At 41.9% G+C, this 21,793-nt stretch overlaps 2 protein-coding genes across 5 annotated transcripts in view; one reads left to right on the top strand and one right to left on the bottom strand.

Annotated features, from left to right (window-relative positions):
* Positions 1 to 13,825, top strand: part of esamb (endothelial cell adhesion molecule b) — a 208,985-nt gene extending 195,160 nt beyond the window's left edge. For all 3 annotated transcript variants that reach the window (XM_061878091.1, XM_061878089.1, XM_061878090.1), the window contains 3 exons: positions 8,207 to 8,329; positions 8,406 to 8,535; positions 12,717 to 13,825. In XM_061878091.1, the coding sequence (XP_061734075.1) occupies positions 8,207 to 8,329; positions 8,406 to 8,535; positions 12,717 to 13,209 (746 nt within the window). In that variant the 3' untranslated portion in view covers positions 13,210 to 13,825. The remainder of the gene's footprint in view (positions 1 to 8,206; positions 8,330 to 8,405; positions 8,536 to 12,716) is intronic.
* Positions 13,826 to 20,354: 6,529 nt separating this feature from the next.
* The window catches only part of acad8 (acyl-CoA dehydrogenase family, member 8), a 28,010-nt gene continuing 26,571 nt past the window's right edge, over positions 20,355 to 21,793 (bottom strand). For both annotated transcript variants that reach the window (XM_061878082.1, XM_061878084.1), the window contains 2 exons: positions 20,828 to 20,930; positions 20,355 to 20,750 (listed from right to left, as the gene is read on the bottom strand). In XM_061878082.1, the coding sequence (XP_061734066.1) occupies positions 20,695 to 20,750; positions 20,828 to 20,930 (159 nt within the window). In that variant the 3' untranslated portion in view covers positions 20,355 to 20,694. The remainder of the gene's footprint in view (positions 20,751 to 20,827; positions 20,931 to 21,793) is intronic.

The raw sequence follows: 21,793 nt of genomic DNA, 5'->3' as shown, positions 1-21,793 counted from the left end.
AAATGTGTGTGAATTATGCAAAATTATTAAAATTTGGTCCCCATGAACCATATTAAAGGCCTACTGAAATGAGATGTTCTTATTTAAACAGGGATAGCAAGTCCATTCTGTGTCATATTTGATCATTTCGCGATATTGCCATGTTTTTGCTGAAAGGATTTAGTAGAGAACATCCACGATAAAGTTCGCAACTTTTGGTCGCTAATAAAAAAGCCTTGCCTTTACCGGAAGTAGCAGACGATGTGCGTGTGACGTCCAAGTTGTATGGCTCCTCACATTGTTTATAATGTGAGCCACCAGCAGTAAGAGCTCTTCGGACCGAGAAAGCGACGATTTCCCTATTAATTTGAGCCAGGATGAAAGATTCGTGGATGAGAAAAGTTAGAGTGAAGCACACAAAAAAAAAAATGCAGTGGGAGTGTTTCAGATGTAATTAGACACATTTACTAGGACAATTCTAGAAAATCCCTTATCTGCTTATTGTGTTAGTATTAAAGTCATACCTGAAAGTCGGATGGCTGCGGTGAACGCCAGTGTCTCTGAGAAGCCGAGGAGCCAAGATTACAGCTGCCTTTTTGAGCTGCAGGATGAGGTCGCATATTCCACTCAAGTCTCCGGTAAGAGTCGACTTAATATCACAATTTTCCCATCCAAAAACTTGCTGGTTGACGCAGAGAAACATGTCCGCTTGACCGCTCTGTGTTAAAGCTTCACAACAAACAAAGAAACACCGGCTATGTCTCGGTGCTAAAGGCAGCTGCAATCCACCGCTTTCCACCAACAGCATTCTTCTTTGACGTCTCCATTATTAATTGAACAAATTGCAAAAGATTCAGCAACACAGATGTCCGAATTACTGTGTAATTATGCGATGAAAAAAGACGACTTTTAGCCGTAAGTGGTGCTGGGATGAAATGTCCGCTCCAACACGAGACGTCACAAACACGCGTCATCATTCCGCGACGTTTTCAACAAGAAACTCTGCGGGAAATTAAAAATTGTAATTTAGTAAACTAAAGCGGCCGTATTGGCATGTGTTGCAATGTTAATATTTCATCATTGATATATGAACTATCAGACTGTGTAGTGGGTTTCTGTAGGCCTTTAACTCTTTTTTTTTTCCCCAGGGTCCTCAGTAAGTACGAACAGCACATTACTTTAGCTAACTGGGCAGTGGCCATTTTACGTCTATTTTTTATGCCTCCACAACCGGTCCCCATTCCAAATGATAACCAGTGTGTGTGTGTGTGTGTGTGTGTGTGTGTGTGTGTGTGTGTGTGTGTGTGTGCTGCAACCGCTGCCAAAATGGACCAGAAGTGGATTAAAAGGCGGATTGATGACAGGAAACAGTAACTAATGATTGAACGTGAGCATCATGTCACACGATTTGTACTCACGCGTCGATAAAGAGTATAGCACGACTCTAAAATACGATGATGAAGTGATTTCAAACAAGCGACGCATAATTTTCTAGCTGTATTAAAAAAAAAAAAAATCACTTGTCATATGTTAATCTAAAAAGATTTGACCCATTTTTTTGTTTGTTTGTTTTTATTTATTATTTTCCGGGTCAAAAATGCTTTTAGTTTTCTGCCCTCTGGGAGATTATCGGATTACAGGAAGTGTCCGAATACTTCTCTGTGAAATACACTCTGGGGACGCTTCATTAGGCACACACGGGTTATTGGTTGAACTATTTTTAGTCATATTGTTGTTTGTAGAGGTGTCTCATTACATTGAATCATACTGATCACATTTGGTTAAATTTACCTGGTATTTTTATATATATATATATATATACTGTATATATATAAATATAAATTATTTTACTGTATCTGTAGATGCAGTGTGCCTCCAAATTATTATTACTAGAGATGTCTGATAGTGGCTTTTTTTGCCGATATTCCGATATTGTCCAACTCTTAATTACCGATTCTGATATCAATCGATACTGATGTATACAGTGGTGGAATTAACACCTTATTATGCCTCATTTTGTTGTGATGCCCCGCTGGATGCATTAAACAATGTAACAAGGCTTTCCAAAATAAATCAACTCAAGTTAGGGAAAAAAATGCCGACATGGCACTGCCATATTTATTATTGAAGTCACAAAGTGCGTTATTTTCTTTTTAACATGCCTCAAAACAGCAGCTTGGAATTTGAGACATGCTCTCCCTGAGAGAGCATGAGGAGGTTGAGGTGGGCGGGGTTGGGGACGTCCCGGAAGAGTTAGTGCTGCGAGGAGTTCTGGGTATTTGTTCTGTTGTGTTTATGTTGTGTTACAGTGCGGATGTTCTCCCGAAATGTGTTTGTCATTCTTGTTTGGTGTGGGTTCACAGTGTGGCGCATATTTGTAACAGTGTTGAAGTTGTTTATACGGTCACCCTCAGTGTGACCTGTATGGCTGTTCACCAGGAATTCTGTAAAATCCTGGAATTTTATGGAACTCGGTAAAATGATTGTTTGAATTTACTGGATGGTGGAATATGTTAAAGGTAGAATGGTTTGAATAGGTTGAAAAATGTGGAAATAGTGGAAGTTTGAAAAATGGCCAATTCATTTAAAATGGGAAAAATGTCCCGGATAACCTGAAATTCTGGGAAATATGGGAATTTTTGGAATTTGTCAAGGGAAAGCCCGTGATCCAAGAATACGCTGAACAGTTTAAAGTTGGAACAATTTGAATCGGGTGAAAAATGTAGAAATTGTGGAACTTTGAAGAATGTCCCATTGATTTCAATGGGATTTGAGGGACTTTTTTTTGGAAAATGGTACAAAACATAATTAGTCTGATGTTGAAAATTTTCAAATGGGTTGAGAAATGTTGAAGTAGTAACATGTTGAATTGAGAAATGGTATTACGCAATTCCTGGAATTTCGGGAATTTTTCCAGTTCAGAAATCAGCTTAGTTTTTTTTGTCCTGATTAAGAGGAATGTTTGACGGTACAACAGTTGAAATGCGTTGAAAAATGTGGGAGGAGTAGTTGCCAGAAAGAAGGGTGTAAATAGGGCTTTGGAAAACCAGGAATTCTGTAAAATCCTGGAATTTTTTTGAACTTGAAAATAATGAAGTTTGAATTTCCAGAATGGCGGAATGTGTTGAAGGTGGAATGGTTTGAATCGGTTGAAAAATGTGGAAATGGTGTAAGTTGAAGAAATGGCCAATTCATTTTGAATGGAGGGACATTTCCCGGAGAACATGGATTTCTGGGAAATCTGGGATTTTTGGGAAAAAAAATTCCCGGAGAACATGAATTTCTGGGAAATCTGGGATTTTTGGGAATGTGTCAAGGGAAAGCCAATGATCCCCGAATATGCTGAACAGTTTAAAGTTGGAATGGTTTGAATTGGGTGAAAAATGTGGAAATTGTGGAACTTTGAAGAATGTCTCTTTGATTTCAATGGGAATTTCGGGAAAAGAGGGATTTTTGGGGGGGAAATGGTAAAAAACTTTAGGGCTATATAAGTAAACATTGATTGATTGATTGAAAACTTGAATAGTCTGGTGTTGAAAATGTTCAAATGGGTCGAGAAATGTTGAAGTAGTAACATGTTGAATTGAGAAATTGTATTACGCAATTCCTGGAATTTCGGGAAAACCTGGAATTTTTTCAGTTCAAAAAACAACTTTTTTTTTGTCCTGATTAAGAGGATTTTTTTTACGGTGGAACGGTTGAAAAATGTGGAAGGAGCAGTCGCCAGAAAAAAGGGTCAAAAATGGGTTTGAAAAAAAAGGAATTCTGGGAATTTCTGGAATTTTTTTGAACTTGGAAAAAGAGAATTTTGAATTTCCAGAATGGTAGGATGTGTTGAAGGTGGAATGGTTTGAATAGTTTGAAAAATGTGGAAATGGTGTACGTTGAAAAAACGGCCAATTCATTTTGAATGGGGAAAAATGTCCTGGAAAACCTGGAATTCTGGGAAATATGGGAATTTTTGGAATGTGCCCGCGATTCCTGAATAGGCTGAACAGTTTGAAGGTGGAACGGTTTGAATCAGATGAAAAATGTGGAGATTGTGGAACTTTAAAGAATGGCCTTCTCATTTCAATGGGAATTTCGGGAAAGAGGGTTTTTTTTTTGAAAACGTTAAAAAAAAAAAAACTGAATAGTCTGGTGTTGAAAATGTTCAAATTGGTCAAGAAATGTTGAAGTAGTAACATTTTGAATTGAGAAATGGTATTATGCAATTTGTGGAATTTTTCCAGTTCAAAAAATAACTTTGTTTTTTTGTCCTGATTAAGAGGAATTTTTGACGGTAAAACGGTTGAAATGTATTGAAAAATGTGGGATGAGTAGTCGCCAGAAAGAAGGGTGCTAATAGGGCTTTGGAAAACCAGGAATTCTGTAAAATCCTGGAATTTGTTTGAACTTGGAAAAAAAGAAGTTTGAATTTCCAGAATGGTGGAATGTGTTGAAGGTGGAATGGTTTGAATAGGTTGAAAAATGTGGAAGTTTGAAAAATGGCCAATTCATTTTTTTAATGGCGAAAAATGCCCCGGGAAATCTGGGAATTTTTTGGAATTTGTCAAGACAAAGCCTGCGATTCCTGAATAGGCTGAATAGTTTCAAGTTGGAACGGTTTAAATCGGGTGAAAAATGTGGAAGGTAGAGCGTGTCAAAATCTGGAGAAGAAGAAGAAGTTTAAACAGATGAATTTTACAGGAGAAAACCATGTGTCAAAGTTAGGATTTACAAAATTAAATAACTTATTTTGTGTGCACTTAAAAAATGTAAATGCATTAAAGGGGAACATTATCACAATTTCGAAAGGGTTAAAAACAATAAAAATCAGTTCCCAGTGGCTTGTTGTATTTTTTGAAGTTTTTTTCAAAATTTTACCGGTCTCGGAATATCCCTAAAAAAGCTTTAAAGTGCCTTTTTTTCGCTCTCTGCCAGGACACTGTTCATTTCCCTGTGACGTCATACAGTGCTGCCAATGTAAACAAACAATGGCGAATAGCACAGCAAGATATAGCGACATTAGCTCGGATTCAAACTCGGATTTCAGCGGCTTAAGCGATTCAACAGATTACGCATGTATTGAAACAGATGGTCGGAGTATGAAAGTATTGAAGAAGAAACTGAAGCTATTGACGCTATTCATAGCCATTGCATGGCCGAATAGCTGCGTTAGCGTCGCCGGTAAAATGTGCGGACCAAACGATCAGGACTTTCGCATCTTGTGACACTGGAGCAACTTAAATCCGTCGATTGGTAAGTGTTTGTTTCGCATTAAATGTGGGTGGAAGGAAACGTAATATAGTTGCAAATGCATCTACAGGTTATCCATACATCTCTGTGCCATGTCTGCTTTAGCACCGCCGGTAAATAGCATGTTAGCATCGATTAGCATAGCATGTTAGCATCGATTAGCTGGTAGTCAACATCAACAAAACTCACCTTTGTGATTTCGTTGACTTTATAGTTGCAAATGCATCTGCAGGTTATCCATACATCTCTGTGCCATGTCTGCTTTAGCACCGCCGGTAAATAGCATGTTAGCATCGATTAGCATAGCATGTTAGCATCGAATAGCTGGTAGTCAACATCAACAAAACTCACCTTTGTGATTTCGTTGACTTTATAGTTGCAAATGCATCTGCAGGTTATCCATACATCTCTGTGCCATGTCTGCTTTAGCACCGCCGGTAAATAGCATGTTAGCATCGATTACCGTGGCATGTTAGCATCGATTAGCTGGTAGTCAACGTCAACAAAACTCACCTTTGTGATTTCGTTGACTTTATAGTTGCAAATGCATCTGCAGGTTATCCATACATCTCTGTGCCATGTCTGTCATCGCCAGTTAAATGTGGAGACACTCTGGCACATTCAATGGGGGTCTGGCGGCAGACACTTTGGCATCTTCGGGCCAGTGGTGCAACTTGAATCCCTCCCTGTTAGTGTTGTTACACCCTCCGACAACACACCGAGGAGGCATGATGTCTCCAAGGTTCCAAACAATAGTCGAAAATACGGAAAATAACAGAGCTGAGACCCAATGTTTACAATGGGTTGAAAATGAAAATGGCGGCGGTGTTACCTCGGCGACGTCACATTCTGACGTCATCCCCTCCAGAGCGATAAACAGAAAGGCGTTTAATTTGCCAAAATTCACCCATTTAGAGTTCGGAAATCCGTTAAAAAAAATAGATGGTCCTTTTTCTGCACCATCAAGGTATATATTGACGCTTGCATAAGTCTGGTGATAATGTTCCCCTTTAAATGTGGGTGGAAGGAAACGTAATATAGTTGCAAATGCATCTGCAGGTTATCCATACATCTCTGTGCCATGTCTGCTTCAGCACTCCCGGTAAATAGCGTGTTAGCATCGAATAGCGTAGCATGTTAGCATCAATTAGCTGGCAGTCACGCCGCGACCAAATATGTCTGATTAGCACATAAGTCAACAACATCCACAAAACTCACCTTTGTGATTTCGTTGACTTTATCGTTGCAAATGCATCTGCAGGTTATCCATAGAATAGAATAGAATAGAATGAACTTTATTGTCATTATATTTGCATATAACGAGATTAAAGACTCCAATTTAAGGTGCGGTAGTGGGAACAAATATAGGGTGAAATAAATGACATAAGAGGTAATAAAGGAAAAACTAACAATTGAAATTAACAGACTACTATCTAATAAAAATAATAAGAAATTCTGTACAATATACAAAACACTATAGAAGTACAAAATACAAATACTGTACAATATACAGAGAAAGACAGGAGTACCGAAGTAATAAATAACAATCAGTGACGGACGTATTGCACTCGAAGGGTAGTATTGCACAGTGGGGTATTAGGGCATTATATTGTGTAGGGGTGAAACATACATCTCTGTGCCATGTCTGTCATCGCCGGTAAAATGTGGAGACACTCTGGTACATTCAATGGGGGTCTGGCGGCAGATTTCTTGCCAGTGGTGCAACTTGAATCCCTCCCTGTTAGTGTTGTTACACCCTCTGACAACACACCGACGAGGCATGATGTCTCCAAGGTTCCAAAAAAATAGCCAAAAATGACAGAGCTGAGACCCAGTGTTGAAAATGTGTTGAAAATGAAAACGGCGGCTGTATTACCTCGGTGACGTCACATTCTGACGTCATCGCAAAAAGACCGATAAACAGAAAGGCGTTTAATTCGCCAAAATTCACCCATTTAGAGTTCGGAAATCGGTTAAAAAAATAGATGGTCTTTTTTCTGCACAATCAAGGTATATATTGACGCTTACATAGGTCTGCTGATAATGTTCCCCTTTAAATGTGGGTGGAAGGAAACGTAATATAGTTGCAAATGCATCTGCAGGTTATCCATATATCTCTGTGCCATGTCTGTCTTAGCACTCCCGGTAAATAGCATGTTAGCATCGATTAGCGTAGCATGTTAGCATCGATTAGCTGGCAGTCATGCCGCGACCAAATATGTCAGATTAGCACATAAGTCAACAACATCAACAAAACTCACCTTTGTGATTTTGTTGACTTTATCGTTGCAAATGCATCTGCAGGTTATCCATACATCTCTGTGCCATGTCTGCTTTAGCACCGCCGGTAAATAGCATGTTAGCACCGATTAGCGTAGCATGTTAGCATCGATTAGCTGGTAGTGAACGTCAAAAAAACTCACCTTTGTGATTTCGTTGACTTTATCGTTGCAAATGCATCTGCAGGTTATCCATACATCTCTGTGCCATGTCTGTCATCGCCAGTTAAATGTGGAGACACTCTGGCACATTCAATGGGGGTCTGGCGGCAGACACTTTTGCATCTTCGGGCCAGTGGTGCAACTTGAATCCCTCCCTGTTAGTGTTGTTACACCCTCCGACAACACACCGACGAGGCATGATGTCTCCAAGGTTCCAAAAAAATAGTCAAAAATAACAGAGCTGAGACCCGGTGTTTGCAATGTGTTGAAAATTACCTCGGTGACGTCACCGCAAAAAGACCGATAAACAGAAAGGCGTTTAATTCGCCAAAATTCACCCATTTAGAGTTCGGAAATCGGTTAAAAAAATATATGGTCTTTTTTCTGCACCATCAAGGTATATATTGACGCTTACATAGGTCTGCTGATAACGTTCCCCATTAATACAAAACTACAAATGTCTTATTTCAATAAATGTTATCTGTGATCAATTGAATTAGTTAATAATAGTGCAGTTGTGTGACGCTAAGAGGTGTGTTTGCTTGCAGACGAGCGACAAGGCACCCTGCGGCTCAGCAACCTGACCAAAAGCATGTCGGGGAAGTACATCTGCCGAGCCAGCAACACAGCCGGCTCTGACAGCTGTTCCATTAACCTGGAGGTTATCACCTGTGTGTGCACGCTCAACACATGCCCGTCACGCCCAGTCAGCGTGAATAACGTCCGGCCTGTGTTGTCGTTTGGCAGCTTCCAACACCGGCATGATTGCGGCCGCCACCCTCGGGTCCATGGTGGGGCTGGTCGCCATGGCGATCTTCCTCATATTCCTTCTGCGGAGGAGGCGGGACACCGAGGAGGAAACGGCCAACGAGATCAAGTAAGAGAGGGCTCATGTGGCGTCTATTTTGGGTTTTAGTCGCGATCAAAAGTTTGTAAAGATTGAGTTTCCAATCATTTGGGATTAAAGGCCTCACCTTTTCCTGGGTAATGTGGCCATCTGACCATAAAACTTTCCTCCAGAAGGGCTTATCTTTGTCCACGGGATGTCAGATGAAACAAAAATGGAGCTGTTTGGCCACAATACCCAGCAATATGTTTGGAGGAGAAATGGTGAGGCCTTTAAGCCCAGGAACACCATACCTACCATCATGCATGGTGGTGGTAGTATTATGCTTTGGGCCTGTTTTGCTGCCAATGCAACTGGTGCTTTAAATGGGACAATAAAAAAGGAGGTTTACCTCTAAATTCTTCAGGACAAGCTGAAATCATCAGCCCGGAGGTTGGGTCTTGGGCGCAATAAGGGAAATGACCCCAACACACGTCAAAAGTGGTAAAAGAATGTCATTTGGCAAGTTTCACTGCTAAAGGGCGCTTTTGGTAGCCATCCACAAACTTCTGATTGAATTTTTGACAACCTCTCTTGACAAAATTGGAAAAGAAAAGGTGAGGCCTTTAATCCCAGGAACACCAAGCCTACAGTCAATCATGGTGGTTGTAGTATTATGCTCTGGGCCTGTTTTGCTGCCAATGGAACTGTTGCTTTACAGAGAGTAAATGGGACAATGAAAAAGGAGGATTACCTCCAAATTCTTCAGGACAAACTAAAATCCTCAGCACGGAGGTTGGGTCTTGGGTGCAGTTGGGTGTTCCAACAGGACAATGACCCCAAACACACGTCAAAAGTGGTAAAGGAATGGCTAAATCAGGCTAGAATGAAGGTTTTAGAGTAGCCTTCCCTAAGTCTTGACTTAAACGTGTGGACAATGCTGAAAAAACAAGTCCATGTCAGAAAACCAACACATTTAGCTGAACTGCACCAATTTTGTCAAGAGGAGTGGTCAAAAATTCAAGCAGAAGCTTGTGGATGGCTACCAAAAGTGTCTTATTGCAGTGAAACTTGCCAAAGGACATTCCTTTACCACTTTTGACACGTGTTTGGGGTCATTGGTCCTACTGCGCCCAAGACCCAACCCCCAGCTTGATGATTTTAGTTTGTCCATGAAGAATTTGGAGATAATCCTTCTTTTTCATTGTCCCATTCACTCTCTGTAAAGCAGCCATTCCATTGGCAGCAGAACAAGCCCAGAGCATAATACTACCACCACCATGCTTGACGGTAGGTATGGTGTTCCTGGGATTAAAAGCTTCACCTTTTCTCCTCCAAACATATTGCTGGGTATTGTGGCCAAACAGCTCCATTTTTGTTTCACCTGACCACAGAACTTTCCTCCAGAAGGTCTTATCTTTGTCCATGTGATGTCAGATTAAACAAAACACCATGCCTACCGTCAAGCATGGTGGTGGTAGTATTATGCTCTGGACCTGTTTTGCTGCCAATGCAACTGGTGCTTTAAATGGGACAATGAAAAAGGGAGGTTTACCTCCAAATTCAGGACAAACTAAAATCATCAGCCCGGAGGTTGGGTCTTGGGCGCAATAAGGGAAATGACCCCAACACACATCAAAAGTGGTAAAAGAATGTCCCTTGGCAAGTCTCACTGCTAAAGGGCGATTTTGGTAGCCATCCACAAGCTTCTGATTGAATTTTTGACCACTCCTCTTGACAAAATTGGAGGAGAAAAGGTGAAGCCTTTAATCCCAGGAACACCAAGCCTATTGTCAAGCATGGTGGTGGTAGTATTATGCTCTGGGCCTGTTTTGCTGCCAATGGAACTGCTGCTTTACAGAGAGTAAATGGGACAATGAAAAAGGAGGATTACCTCCAAATTCTTCAGGACAAACTAAAATCCTCAGCCCGGAGATTGGGTCTTGGGCACAGTTGGGTGTTCCAACAGGACAATGACCCCAAACACATGTCAAAAGTGGTAAAGGAATGGCTAAATCAGGCTAGAATGAAGGTTTTAGAATGGCCTTCCCAAAGTCCTGACTTAAACATGTGGACAATGCTGAAGAAACAAGTCCATGTCAGAAAACCAACACATTTAGCAGAACTGCACCAATTTTGTCAAGAGGAGTGGTCAAAAATTCCAGCAGGAGCTTGTGGATGGCTACCAAAAGTGTCTTATTGCAGTGAAACTTGCCAAGGGACAATCTTTTAGCACTTTTGACGTGTGTTTTGGCTCCATTGCCCCTATTGCGCCCAAGACCCAACCTCCGGGCTGATGGTTTTAGGTTGTCCTGAAGAATTTGGAGATAATCCTCCGTTTTCATTGTCCCATTTACTCTCTGTAAAGCACCAGTTCCATTGGCAGAAAAACAGGCCCAGAGCATAATACTACCACCACCATGCTTGACGGTAGGTATGGTGTTCCTGGGACTAAAGACCTCACCTTTTCTCCTCCAAACATATTGCTGGGTATTGTGGCCAAACAGCTCAATTTTTGTTTCACCTGACCACAGAACTTTCCTCCAGAAGGTCTTATCTTTGTCCATGTGATGTCAGATTAAACAAAACACCATGCCTACCGTCAAGCATGGTGGTGGTAGTATTATGCTCTGGACCTGTTTTGATGCCAATGGAACTGGTGCTTTACAGAGAGTAAATGGGACAACAAAAAAAGGAGGTTTACCTCCAAATTCTTCAGGACAAGCTAAAATCATCAGCCCGGAGGTTGGGTCTTGGGCGCAATAAGGGAAATGACCCCAAACACACGTCAAAAGTGGTAAAGGAATGTCCCTTGGCAAGTTTCACTGCTAAAGGGCGCTTTCGGTAGCCATCCACAAGCTTCTGGCAAGATTCTGCTTGAATTTTTGACCACTCCTCTTGACAAAATTGGAGGAGGCCTTTAATCCCAGGAACACCATGTCTACCGTAAAGCATGGTGGTGGTAGTATTATGCTCTGGGCCTGTTTTGCTGCCCATGGAACTGGTGCTTTACAGAGAGTAAATGGGACAATGAAAAAGGAGGATTACCTCCAAATTCTTCAGGACAAACTAAAATCATCAGCCCGGAGGTTGGGTCTTGGGCGCAGTTGGGTGTTCCAACAGGACAATGACCCCAAACACACGTCAAAAGTGGTAAAGGAATGGCTAAATCAGGCTAGAATGAAGGCTTTAGAATGGCCTTCCCAAAGTCCTGACTTAAACGTGTGGACAATGCTGAAGAAACAAGTCCATGTCAGAAAACCAACACATTTAGCTGAACTGCACCAATTTTGTCAAGAGGAGTGGTCAAAAATTCAAGCAGAAGCTTGTGGATGGCTACCAAAAGTGTCTTATTGCAGTGAAACTTGCCAAAGGACATTCCTTTACCACTTTTGACGTTTGTTTGTGGTCATTGTTTAACTGCGCCCAAGACCCAACCTCCGGGGTGAGGATTTTAGTTTGTCCTGAAGAATTTGGAGGTAATCCTTATTTTTCATTGTCCCATTTACTCTCTGTAAAGCAGCAGTTCCATTGGCAGTAAAACAGGGACAGAGCATAATACTACCACCACCATGCTTTACGGTAGGCGTGGTGTTCCTGGGATTAAAGACCTCACCTTTTCTCCTCCACTTTTGTCAAGAGGAGTGGTCAAAAATTCAAGCAGAATCTTGCCAGAAGCTTATGGATGGCTACCAAAATCGCCCTTTAGTAGTGAAACTTGCCAAGGGACATTGCTTTACCACTTATGACGTGGGTTTGGGGTCATTTCCCTTATTGCACCCAAGACCCAACCTCCGGGCTGATGATTTTAGCTTGTCCTGAAGAATTTGGAGGTAAACCTCCTTTTTTTGTTGTCCCATTTACTCTCTGTAAAGCACCAGTTCCATTGGCATCAAAACAGGCCCAGAGCATAATACTACCACCACCATGCTTTACAATAGGTGTGGTGTTCCTGGGACTAAATCCCTCACCTTTTCTCCTCCAAACATATTGCTGAGTATTGTGGCCAAACAGCTCCATTTTTGTTTCATCTGACATCACACGGACAAAGGTGAGACCTTCTGGAGGAAAGTTCTGTGGTCAGATGAAACAAAACCCAACAGTATGTTTGGAGGAGAAAAGGTGAGGCCTTTACTCCCAAATGATTGGAAACTCAAGAAAGCCATGACATTAAGTTCTTTACAACTTTTGATGGCGACGGTATACGATGTTGGCCCACCTTCTCCTTCCAGGGAGGACGCCCAGGCCCCAAAGCGAGTGTCCTGGGCCAAGAGCAACACGGGTTCGGACATCGTGTCCAAAAACGGCACGCTGTCGTCCATCGCCACCAGCCCTCGCCCCGGAGACCACCACCACCACCACCACCATCATCGCCAGCCCAACTTCCACTACCCCTACACCCCGTCGTCCACCACGGACACGGGCTCCGTCATCAACGCCTACCAGCTGCGGCCCGGCGAGGCCACCACCCTGCAGGGACTCCCGGGCTACAACGCGGGCGGGACCTCGTCGCGCAAATACAAGCGACCCTCAACCGCAAACGGAGCCCCTCCCCAAGTTCTCCGAGGCCCCCTGGTGGCCATGCCCGACCGGACTGAAGGTGCTCAGCCTCAGATGCCGCCCCCCTTCACCGTGTCCCCGCAGGCCAGCGCCTCTACGCTGACCCGGGCGGGGACGGTGGCCGTCTTGGTGCCTGCTCACAGCCAAGCAGGCTCCCTGGTGTAGCGTTCGCGGGTTTTGAACATTCGCCTTTTCTGGAGGAAACCATTTCCGAGCTGGTTTGTGCTTCTTTTGCACTCCAAATACCGCTGACGCTGCACATTTTTGTTTTTCTACAGACGTTTGTTTCGAACACTTGTCGTATTTAAAAAAAAGGCGCAGCATCCAACATCCATTAGTTTCCCCCCCCCATCTGAAAGTTTTGACGTTTTTTTTGCGTTGGACCACTCGACTTCTCTCAGGCTAAAAAGGCTCCCAGTTCCGAGCAAAAACCACCAGAAATAAAAGTACAATTCAGGTTTTTCTAAAGGATTTCAATTTAGCTCTGGTTTGTTTGTTAGCCGTGACGGTGGATGGAATGTAACCAAAAATAACTTTGTTGGTGGATTTTATGACGGTTAATGTTTGAGGACATGGTTGGATGAGGGACATCCCACAATGCACTGCTTTGTTTGTGGAGTACAATTTATACGGAATGCTTGGAGAATTGACCAAAAAAAAAAAAAAAAAAAACAGTGTTACAGTATTTGTAAATGTTGGGACAGCTACATGTAGCATTTGAAATAGTTTTTGGATTGTTGGCAGTTTTTATTCCAATAAAAAGTGTTTCATTACAGTGAAATGGATCATATTTGTTACGTAGACAAAATGCAGATGATTTAATTCAGTGTTTTTAAACCACTGTGCCGAGGGGCCTATCCCCAGGTGCATGTCTTAGGAGGTGGGAGGGGCCTATCCCCAGTTGCATGTCTTTTAGTAGGTGGGAGGGGCCTATCCCCAGGTGCGTGTCTTTGGAGGTGGGAGGGGCGTATCCCCAAGTGCGTGTCTTTGGAGGTGGGAGGGGCCTATCCCCAGGTGCATGTCTTAGGAGGCGGGAGGGGCCTATCCTCAGGTGAACGTCTTTGGAGGTGGGAGGGGCCTATCCCCAGGTGCATGTCTTAGGAGGTGGGAGGGGCCTATCCCCAGATGCATGTCTTGGGAGGTGGGAGGGGCCTATCCCCAGGTGCATGTCTTTGGAGGTGATAGGGCCTATCCCCAGATGCATGTCTTTGGAGGTGGGAGTGGCCTATCCCCAGGTGCACGTCTTTGGAGGTGGGAGGGGCCTATCCCCAGATGCATGTCTTTGGAGGTGGGAGTGGCCTATCCCCAGGTGCACGTCTTTGGAGGTGGGAGGGGGCCTATCCACAGATGCATGTCTTTGGAGGTGGGAGGGGCCTATCCCCAGGTGCATGTCTTTGGAGGTGGGAGGGACCTATCCCCAGGTCCATGTCTTAGGAGGTGGGAGGGGCCTATCCCCAGGTGTATGTCTTAGGAGGTGGGAGGGGCCTATCCCCAGGTGCATGTCTTAGGAGGTGGGAGGGGCCTATCCCCAGATGCATGTCCTTGGAGGTGGGAGGGGCCTATCCCCAGGCGCACGTCTTTGGAGGTGGGAGGAAGCCGGAGTACATGCAAACTCCACACAGAAAGATCCCGAGCCCGGGATTGACCCAGGACTACTCAGGACCTTCGTATTATGAGGCAGACGCACTTACCCCTCTACCACCGTGCTGCCCTACACAAGTAATTATAATCCGTAAAGCTGGTCCTGACCATTTTATTGATGTCAATGGTACATGTACTATTTAAATAACCATAACTTGATCAATTTTCAACTAAATTCCAAACAGTTGGATTTGTTAAAAATGTCAGAGTATTGTATGTATATGTATATTTAAATAGTACATGTAGCATTGACATCAATAGAATGATGGGGACCAAAGGTCCAAGGTAAAATGGAGAAATATGGAGTGTTTATTCATATCTATGATGAAAGGTCCATGGCAGTTCCCTGGGATTATAAAGAAAGGAAATCAGGTTTTCATGGCTGAACAAGTCTTACACTATTATCTCTCAGATTTAATTTGCCTAATGTATGGAGCTAGCTTTGTTGTTGTTTTTTTAAATACATATTTTCAACTCTGCCATCAATACTGATCTGATATCTAATTCTCCATAGTTTGAGTTGTTTGCAGAAACCTAAATACTTTTTATAGTAATATTAAAACCATATTCATTAATTGTAGTGATAACCTGTCCATTATTCTACTAAAACAGTAATTGCAATCATAACATCAATAATTAGGCCTATATGCTAATCATGTGGTCCTGGTATGAAGTACGCATAGATAAGTGGGTTCGGGTGTAAACTTAAAGTAAATAGAGGAAAGAAAATTGTGGCATACATTCAATATTTACATATACAAATATTAAATAAATAAAAATATTTTTTAAACAGGCAAGTGAGGAGAGAAAACATATTTGAAAATATAATTTCCATCATTGACTGACATCTGTGGACTGGTTGTATGTGTATGAATGACGATTCATTACACCCCCGCGCCCCAAACCCCGCCCACCTTACCGACGCACGCGTGGGGGGGGGGGGGAGTGTAAAATATATTCAGGAAGTCTCACGGATGCAAAGGATTCTGGGTATTTGTTGTGTTGCGTTTATGTTGTGTTACTGTGAGGATGTTCTCCCGAAATGTGTTCGTCATTCTTGTTTGGTGTGGCTTCACAGCGTGGGGCATATTACTAAGAGTGTTAAAATTGTTTATATCACAACCATCAGTGTGTACCCCTCTACCACCGTTCATTAACTATGTGATGATGGGACATTACCTTCTTCAAAGACTTTTAGATCAAATTCAATTGGCATTTTCCACAACTCCACTAAATTTGGACTTTTTAGAATTTGTTTGTCGACAGGAGCTGTATCATCTTGATACATATTGACCATGACCTGCCCTGCTAGACTTCTGATTGGCCCTGAGTTTTTGTTCGCCTGACCAATCAGAAAGGAGGGGCCGTCTAAGCATACACGCCCCCAAAAGTGCAGCTTCCACTCCAAGAAGCCGCCGCCGCCGACGAGGGGCACCACTGGCTTGTACGACGCCCAATGGGTGCTACAAATTGTGAGTATAAAAATGTTATTAATTTACTTTTTAAGTTTTTTTCAAAATTGTGAGTTCAAATGTTTTATTTATTCTCTTTAAATGTTATTGAATTTTGACAACGCCACGTAAAATGTTTTATTTGCTGATGTGTTTTAATTGATTTTTAAATGCGCCATAAAATAACCCGTTTTGTACACTGTTGACGTGTTTCAATGCCCAGCAGTGCGTAAAGTTTAAAGTTGAAGTACCCATGATTGTCACACACACACACACACACACACACACACACACACACACTAGGTGTGGTGAAATGTGTCCTCTGCATTTTACCCATTGCCCCTGATCACCCCCTGGGAGGTGAGAGGAGCAGTGAGCAGCAACAGTGGCCGCGCCCGAGAAAACTTTTTGGGTGATTTAACCCCAAATTGCAACCCTTGATGCTGAGTGCCAAGCAGGGAGGTAATGGCTCTCTTTTTTATAGTCTTTGGTATGACTCGGCCGGGGTTTGAACTCACAACCTACCGATCTCAGGGCGGACACTCTACACTGCAAAAAGTGAAATGTAAGTAAGAGGAAATATCTCAAATAAGGGTGATATTTGCTTATTTTCTGTCTGATAAGATAATTCTTCTCACTAATCATATTTTGTGTTGGAGTGTTTTTAACTTGATTTAAGGGTTTTGGTCCTAAATGATCTCAGTATGATATTACAGATGTGATGATCTATATTGAGTAAAACATGGAATATCAAGTGTTGCAAACATGTGTCATCAACACTCAAAAGTATAAAACTACTTTTTTTAAAGGCCTACTGAAAGCCACTACTATCGACCACGCGGTCTGATAGTTTATATATCAATGATGAAATATTAACATTGCAACACATGCCAATACGGCTTTTTTAGTTTACTAAATTACATCGCGGAATGTTGATGCGTGCTTGTGATGTCATGGACTTTAGAGGACATATTAGCGCAGCACCATTTGCGGCTAAAAGTCGTCTTTTTTCATCGCATAATTACACAGTATTCTGGACATCTGTGTTGCTGAATCTTTTGCAATTTGTTCAATTAATATTGGAGAAGTCGAAGTGGAAAGATGGAGGTGGGAAGCTTTAGCCTTTAGCTACACAAACACACGGTGATTCCTTGTTTAAAATTCCCAGAGGTGAAGCTTTACTATGGATCAGAGGGGTCAAGCGAACATGGATCCTGACCACTTGTCAACCTGCAGGTTTCGGTGAGGAAATTGTGGTAAAAAGTCGCCTCTAACTGGAGATCTGCGGAGCTTGCGCCGTCCATGCAGCTGCCGTGACTTCCCTCAGAGACTGGCGTCAACTCCTCCGACTATCAGGTATTTAACTCAATAAAACACTAGCAACACAATAGAAAGATAAGGGATTTCCCAGAATGATCCTAGTAAATGTGTCTAAAAACATCTGAATCGCTCCCAATGCAATTGCCTTTTTTATTTTTTATTTTCTAGTCCGTCGCTATCAATATCCTCAGCCACGAATCTTTCATCCTCGCTCAAATTAAAGGGGAAATTGTCGTTTTCTCGGTCCGAATAGCTCTTGCTGTTGGAGGCTCCCATTATAAACAATCTGAGGACGTGAGGAGCCCTCACACCGGTGACATCATCGTCTGCTACTTCGGGTAAAGGCAAGGCTTTTTTATTAGCGACCAAAAGTTGCGAACTTTATCGTAGATGTTGGTGGGAGGAAGCCGGAGTACCTGGAGGGAACCCACACATTCACGGGGAGAACATGCAAACTCCACACAGAAAGATCCTGAGCCTGGATTTGAACTCAGGACCTTCATATTGTGAGGCAGACGCACTAACCCCTCTGCCACCGTGAAGCCTCCTTTCTAGTCCTTCACTCTAAATTTCCTCATCCAAAAGTTGCGAACTTTATGTTTGATGTTCTCTACTAAATCCTTTCAGCAAAAATATGGCAATATCGCGAAATGATCAAGTATGACACATAGAATGAACCTGCTATCCCCGTTTAAATAAGAAAATCTCATTTCAGTAGGCCTTTAAAGTAATGATTTCTTATTTCAAGCATGAAAAAAAATCATGATTCTGACACAATTGTGTCTCAAAATTAAAACAGATGACAGTCAAATGGACTTTGCTGTTTTATTTCCAATGAAACAATGGAAAATAGGTACTCCTATATTAGTACAGTTAAACTGACAGTTAATATTTAAACATTTAACATTTCTAACAATTTTGAACAGAAAAGGTTCATGCACATTCAGATAAATTCTTCAAATTTACAATTTAAAAAATGTGGCCAAGGGCCGGTACAAGTAAGACACTCTCACATAAAATCTGCTTAGTGAGAAGAATGATCTTATCAGACAGAAAATAAGCAAATATCACCCTTTTTTGAGATATTTCATCTTACTTAGATTTCACTTTTTGCAGTGCATAAAATGACACGGCAGGCTACTATAGGTTTGATTGATTGATACTTTTATTAGTAGATTGCAAAGTACAGTACATATTCCGTACAATTGACCACTAAATGGTAACACCTGAATAAGTTTTCAACTTGTTTCAGTCGGGGGTCCACGTTAATCAATTCATGGTAAACATGAATAGGTGACGTAGACCAGTGGTCCCCAACCACAGAACCAATTGGTACTGGGCCGCACAAGAAAAAAAAAAAAATGACTAAAAAATTAAAATATATATATATGAAGTGAATTGTATTTATATAGCGCTTTTTCTCTAGTGACTCAAAGCGCTTTACATAGTGAAACCTAATATCTAAGTTACATTCAAACCGGTGTGGGTGGCACTGGGAGCAGGTGGGTAAAATGTCTTGCCCAAGGTGGCAGAAGCGGGAATCGAACCTGCAACCCTCAAGTTGCTGGCACGGCCGCTCTACCAACCGAGCTAAATATATTTTTTTATTTATTAAATCAAAATAAAAAACACAATATATATATATTGTATATCAATATAGAGCAATACAGTCTGCAGGGATCCAGTCCGTAAGCACACATGATTGTATTTCTTTATGAAAAAAACAAAACAAAAACTATTTTTCAAGCGTTGACCAGTCCGCAGCTACAAAAATGTTGGGGACCACTGACGTAGACTGTCAGATTTGTCCACCGGGCCAAGAGTTTGACACCTGTGTATGTATGTGATTATGTGTGTATGTGTATGTATGTATGTGTGTATATATGTATGTGTTTATATATATGTGTATATATATATGTGTATATGTATGTATATATATGTGTATGTATATATGTGTATATGTATATATATATATGTGTATATGTATGTATATATATGTGTATGTGTATATATATATGTGTATATGTATGTATATATATGTGCATGTGTATATATATATATATGTGTATATGTATGTATATATATGTGTATGTATATATATATATATATATATATAAATTGTATGTGTGTTTATATATGTGTGTGTACATATGTATATATGTAAGTGTGTATGAATTTAAATGTATTATATATAGATAATATATAGCATCTACGCAGCAACCACTGAACTGAATTATATTATATATATTATTGTATTATATATTGTATATGGGGCTTCACGGTGGCAGAGGGGTTAGTGCATCTGCCTCACAATACGAAGGTCCTGCAGTCCTGGGTTCAAATCCAGGCTTGGGATCTTTCTGTGTGGAGTTTGCATGTTCTCCCCGTGAATGCGTGGGTTCCCTCCGGGTACTCCGGCTTCCTCCCACCTCCAAAGACATGCACCTGGGGATAGGTTGATTGGCAACACTAAATTGGCCCTAGTGTGTGAATGTGAGTGTGAATGTTGTCTGTCTATCTGTGTTGGCCCTGCGATGAGGTGGCGACTTGTCCAGGGTGTACCCCGCCTTCTGCCCGATTGTAGCTGAGATAGGCGCCAGCGCCCCCCGCGACCCCGAAAGGGAATAAGCGGTAGAAAATGGATGGATGGATATTGTATATGTATGGGGTTGGGACCTAATAAGTTTACTTCTTCCCACTCCCTTTTGAGCCAATCTTGACATCTACAAAAGATTAGTCACATGTAATGTTTTCAATGTTGGTGTAAAAATAATGTATTTATATATTTCTTTTGTATTTTATGTCATTCTCTTGTTTTGTTTGCATGGCTCAAAATAAACCATTCATTCATAGCGAAAACTAAATATTTCTGCAGAGAGAAGAGACTCTTTCTGTGAATTTCAGGTTTCCATTGCAAATTTTATTTGGAGTGCAATAACTATAAAACATATCAACATGCAACAAAAGTGCTATCACGGGGTCCAACATAGTAACAGCAACCAAACCATAACAACAATATGATGTGTTATGAAACAGGCAAATTTCTGGGATGTTACAGACCAGATTGCTTGTAGTATAAGAAAAAGTCCATTCCTCCTCCTCATAATCCTGCTATATCTACAAATAAGTATTACAAACCGAGCCCAACTTGACCTTTGTCACCTGTGCAGCGACTCGGAAGGCAGCAACATAATTAAAGGTGAAAGACCAACAAGGTGGTCACCTTTCATACCTGGTGTCAGGACTCTGTCAGGAGACTACGGGAAATGATCATCCTCATCACCTCGTTTGTCCCTAGAGTGAGAGGCACAGAGAGGGAAATGGAGGGTGAGGTCACATGCGCGCCATGTCTTGTGTGAACGTCTGCTGACCTTCCAAGATCTGATGCACTCGGATGTCGCGGACAAACTGCTGCACGGCGTAGTCTTTGAGGTAGCCGTAACCGCCGTGCATCTGGAGAGCCTGGTTGCAGATCTAATGCAAACAATGAAATGGCTGCAATGACATTAATATCCCCAGTTATATACAAAATATTAGGGCTGTGAATCTTTGGGTGTCCCACGATTAGATTCAATATCCATTCTTGGGGTCACGATTCGATAATATATCGATTTTTTCCGATTCGGTTCTCGATTTAAAAACGATATTTTTCCGATTCAAAAGGATTCTGTATTCATTCAATACATAGGATTTCAGCAGGATCTACCGCTTGAGCTCGGTTGGTAGAGTGGCCGTGCCAGCAACTTGAGGGTTGCAGGTTCGAATCCCGCTTTCTCCATCCTAGTCACTGCCGTTGTGTCCTTGGGCAAGACACTTTACCCACCTGCTCCCAGTGCCACCCACACTGGTTTGAATGTAACTTAGATATTGGGTTTCACTATGTAAAGCGCTTTGAGTCACTAGAGAAAAAGCGCTATATAAATATAATTCACTTCACAATTCACTTCACCCCAGTCTGCTGACATGCTAGCAGAGTAGTAGATTAAAAAAAAAAAAATAGCTTTTATAATTGTAAAGGACAATATTTTATCAAGGGCTTCACGGTGGAAGAGGGGTTAGTGCGTCTGCCTCACAATACGAAGTTCCTGCAGTCCTGGGTTCAAATCCAGGCTCGGGATCTTTCTGTGTGGAGTTTGCATGTTCTCCCCGTGAATGCGTAGGTTCCCTCCGGGTACTCCAGCTTCCTCCCACTTCCAAAGACATGCACCTGGGGATAGGTTGATTGGCAACACTAAAATTGGCCCTAGTGTGTGAATGTGAGTGTGGATGTTGTCCGTCTATCTGTGTTAGCCCTGCGATGAGGTAGCGACTTGTCCAGGGTGTACCCCGCCTTCCGC

This window comes from Nerophis ophidion, linkage group LG18 (genome assembly GCF_033978795.1).
Source record: "Nerophis ophidion isolate RoL-2023_Sa linkage group LG18, RoL_Noph_v1.0, whole genome shotgun sequence".
Taxonomy (NCBI): Eukaryota; Metazoa; Chordata; class Actinopteri; order Syngnathiformes; family Syngnathidae; genus Nerophis; species Nerophis ophidion.
Note: the sequence above shows the minus strand (reverse complement) of the source record. Positions and strands in the feature narration are given on the sequence as shown.